This window comes from Hibiscus syriacus, unplaced genomic scaffold (assembly GCF_006381635.1).
Source record: "Hibiscus syriacus cultivar Baekdansim isolate YM2019G1 unplaced genomic scaffold, ASM638163v2 tig00013285_pilon, whole genome shotgun sequence".
Lineage (NCBI taxonomy): Eukaryota > Viridiplantae > Streptophyta > Magnoliopsida > Malvales > Malvaceae > Hibiscus > Hibiscus syriacus.
Window position 1 is genome coordinate 549,438 of NW_024062299.1, and position 4,376 is coordinate 553,813.

Here is a 4,376-nt window from a genome sequence, read left to right on the forward strand (position 1 = left end):
TTCCAACCCAAAGTTATTCCCATGTGAATTTCACGTGGAAACCATTAGGTTTCATACCCTATTAGGGTTTTTTTTTTAATTCAGGTTTATGCTTTTGCATAAACAGGTATTTTAAAAAAAATATTATAATATTTTTAAAATATATATTGGCATGAACTTATAGTTAATATTATAATTTAATTTTTGATTTTTTCATTAGTAAACAAAATAATAATATCTTTTTATCATTCATCGAATAAATATTCTTCTGATATTTTTTTAATAGTATGAAATAATTACAAAATAAAATTTATTCATAATATTTCTTAATCATTGACAATGCATACAAATTCTGTCGACACATTTATTAAAACTTAAGAATTCAAGGGATAACAACAGTTATTTTAATCATTGAAACCTCTACTAAATTTTGTTTAAATTCCAATAACATCCACACGGGAAGGAGTTAATTAGCTAGTAGCCATGAAAGTTGTTATCATTTTCTATTATCATCACACTATTAGAAAAAAATAATATTTTTATTAATCGTGCAAGGTAACAAAGTTGGTCGGTCCATTTTCAGATTACGAACAAAGGTCGTGATTAGAGCATTCTACTTGGACCAAATTCACACATCAATCTTATTTACTCAATCAATTATCCAGCATGAAGTGATACGTGAAATTCATTCGGATCTTGATAATTAAAGTGATAGTGTATACAAACCATCAAATATAAAAATACTATTATATTTAATAAATAGTTTGAATTTTGATTCGAAAAAGGAGAAAATTAATTAAGCATAAAATAACACAACTTGAATTCTAAGGAGAGGAGAAAAGAAAAAGAAAAATCAACTGTTAACTATTAATCTAAAAGTATATTATGGTCACGAAAATATATATATATATATATATATATATATAGTTAGAATTTTTTAATCGCAAAATTTAATATTTGACATTACTAGGCAACTTCTACCCTAAGGGTGCGTATGATTTACGGAATGTAAGATTACCAGTGGAAATAAAAGATTATCAGGGAATAGGATTACTGTGAATATTGTATTTTGTGTTTGGTTGGTTTAGCAGGAATGTAAGATTACCGTGTTTGGTTAAAGGAATAAAAGATTATTGGAATGTATATTTGACCAAATTGTCTTTATTATATATTTGTATAATATTACAAATTGTAAAATATTTATATATTTTCTTTAAAAAATTAAATTCACAATATTTATATAATTTTTTTTACAAAATTAAAAATATAAAAAATGTTTAATGAAAGGGTAAATTTTTTTTAACCCCTGAACTTTATATAAAATTTTAATTATAGACTTTTTTTTTTGTAAATCTAAAATAATTTAAGGATAAATTTGTAATTTAACCTTCGTAGAATTTTTATTATTCAATGACAGAAGAAGGATATTTTTTTTAAAAAATAAAAATTTAAGGGCATTTTAGTCCAAAACGCCGGTAATGTTACAATACCTATGGGAATGGAGGTAATGACATTTCCGGTAATACACCTAAAAAAATCTACTATTGGTAATAAAACATTACCGAGAATGAGATTCCCGACCAACCAAACATGAGAATCCCACAATCTTTAAACTAAACACCCCCTAAGTAGCACGATAAAGTTAAGTGACGTATTGTATTTAAATTTATATATTTAAATTGTTATAAGTTATGTATTTATTAATATATATATATATTCATGTTCCTACTATATTTTATGTTCGATTTATTATAATATTTTATATATTAACAATTATTGGACGTAGACTTTGACTCGCTAGCTTATATGTTGTACTATGTTGATTTAATATGGTATTGAAATTTATTAAGTAGTTTTAATGGTTAAAAATATTATTATTTTTTCTTGAACTCTTATAGAATATGTGTACGGTTTTAATAATTAAAAGAAAATTATAACATATATTATCTTATAATTATATTAAATTATTTAAAAAAAATTGTATCATATTGTATGTAAGTTGTCAGCTTAATTCAATTAGAAAACAACTCATTTATGAAAAAAATATTTTTACTATCTTCGATGTAGAAGTGGAAAATCAACATTTTAAAATGAAATTAGAAAAAAAAAAAAGTAGAATCCAGCTGAGCTCGAATTCTATAGCTACAAATGCTGAAAAGCTACAAGCTGGTTCCTCCAAAAACAAAGGGCAAAAAAGTAAAATCCATATCTGAAATTTTTACTGTACGGTAAAAATCTATCTTGTAACTTAATTTACCTCTAATTATACTTGATTAACTAAGGATTTAGCGTCGATAAACGTTCCATGAAAGCCATAAGGAACCCTGGAAGGTAATTTAATCGAAGCTTCGAGCTGTAAATTTACGGCGTTTATAATTCGAAGCTCTGATGTCCATGTTTGTTCATCGTGAACAAAGGAAAGAACGTAACCGTCGTCTTCCATCGATTCAGAGTTGTTGTCCCGGTGTAAAAAATACGGTTCTCCGCCGTATTTTTTATCACCATAAATATATTTTTTTACCTCTCCGGTAAAAAGATCGACTTTGGCGAAACCCGACACCTTCGGCCACGGTTCGGCAATGGCTAGATAGGCATACCGTGTCTTTCTTCCCAGGCGGTTCCGGTTCACCATTCCAGCTTCCAGGTTGACTTGCTCGGATTCCGAGATTATTGGGCGGCGCGTGGATTCACCTGTCTTTAAATTCAACCTGATTTCGGATAGTACACTCTTTAAGCTCTCGTCACATTCGTTGAAAATAGAGTCGGGTGGTGTCATGCAAGAACCGATCACCACCACTTCATTGGTTTCCAGCTCTTCCCATGCGTTCCATAGATGAAAACAGAACGTATTCTCCGATTCGACCCATATGATATCGTTAGCATCGGTCGCATTCTTCGAAAGAATCCCGAACCGGGACTTCTTGTTCTTGTTGTAAATTACCGGCGATCCGCCGGTGATCATCTCTTGAAGCTTGAACACAACTTGCTGGTCTGGGATCACCACGAAATTCTCTGTGATGGCGAAATCATGCATCATGGTAGGAACCGGCAAGGGAATCTCGACGTCGGGTGATTTTTTACTGTCGGGTGAAAATTTGAAGTACTTCAAGTACGGCTTTTGGACAACATCGTAACTCAAAGCGAAGAGTTCCTTGGTAACAGGGTCGATCTTGGGATGAGCAATCATTGTCGATTTCAGTTGTTCATCGAAATCGTATCGCCCGACAGTTTCCAAATCACCTGAGGAAGTGATGCGCACGTGGTAAGGAAGATCATCCTCGGACATAGCGAGAACTCGGTCGTTGAAATACATTAGTCCGGCGTTGGCCACGCCGGTGCCTTGTTTATGATCGACGAGACCGAAGAGTCCTCGAGCGTAAAAGAGCATAAGCCTTGCAATCCCCGAATGGCCATGGAGTTCGCCGATTGCTTTAGGAAAAACAGGGCGGCCCAGTTCCTTCTCTTGTAAAAGCCTTTGCGTTTCGGTGAACCGGCAGGCGTAACTGGCGTCTCCATTGTTGATGCTAACAGCATGAACCATGCCATCACCGTCGAACAAGTGGTGACCAGCAACCGGCTCGAATAAAGGATTAGCACCGTTTCGGAGATAAACGCCGTTTATACAAGAAGGGATGGTGCCATCGACGGGGAGAGAATGCTTCACAGGCTGCTCCGGGACGGGAGCAAAGTTCCCGGCTATTTGAACGCGTGGGTCAGCGGTTTTAGGGAGTGGATGTTGAAGCTCACGTGAAAGCAACGCGCTTTCCGCCATGTCGAGCGCCATGGCCGCCGCTCTTTGCAGGAGGTTCCACTTGGGCTGTTGATGATCTTCTCTGGAATCCGGGTACGTTTGTTTGGGGAAATGGATAACGGAAGGAGAGTTCAGAGCTGAGTGAACAATGTTGATGCCTTTGTTTCTCTTGGGCTGCCATTTTTGCCTTGGTGTGAAGATCAAATCTCCTTTTGCAGAGGAGGAAAGAGGATGGAAAACATGGGGTTTGGCCCAAATATTAGTTGAAGAAGCCATGAATCTATTGAAATCAGAGAAATCAAGAGTGAATTAATGGTGAATGACAGTGTTCTTGGCTTTGGAGGAAGGAAAGCAAGAGAAAATGGGTATAAATAGAGTTGGGGGAGGTAGGGATGGGTCGGGTTTGTAACTCGACCCGACAAAAAAAATTTACATCCTCTAACCGATTCAATCATGACTCGAAAAATATATATCTTCCATTTAATTTGATTCTGATTTAATTTTTTGAGATAAAATCTGAATCGATCTAATTCGATCGGAAATAATAAAAAAATATTATTTTTATTTAATAAAATTGTGATTTAATTAAAAATAATATATAGAGAGATATTATTATAATTATTATTAAATATATGAGATAAAATTA

General features: G+C 33.8%; 1 protein-coding gene across 1 annotated transcript; it reads right to left on the bottom strand.

The window, feature by feature from the left end:
* Nucleotides 1-2,242: 2,242 nt before the first annotated feature.
* On the bottom strand, nucleotides 2,243-4,050 carry LOC120205974 (9-cis-epoxycarotenoid dioxygenase NCED2, chloroplastic-like). The gene has a single exon (XM_039205727.1). It carries the CDS (start codon nucleotides 4,004-4,006, stop codon nucleotides 2,243-2,245), a length of 1,764 nt encoding a protein of 587 aa, XP_039061658.1. The 5' UTR covers nucleotides 4,007-4,050.
* Nucleotides 4,051-4,376: the final 326 nt, after the last annotated feature.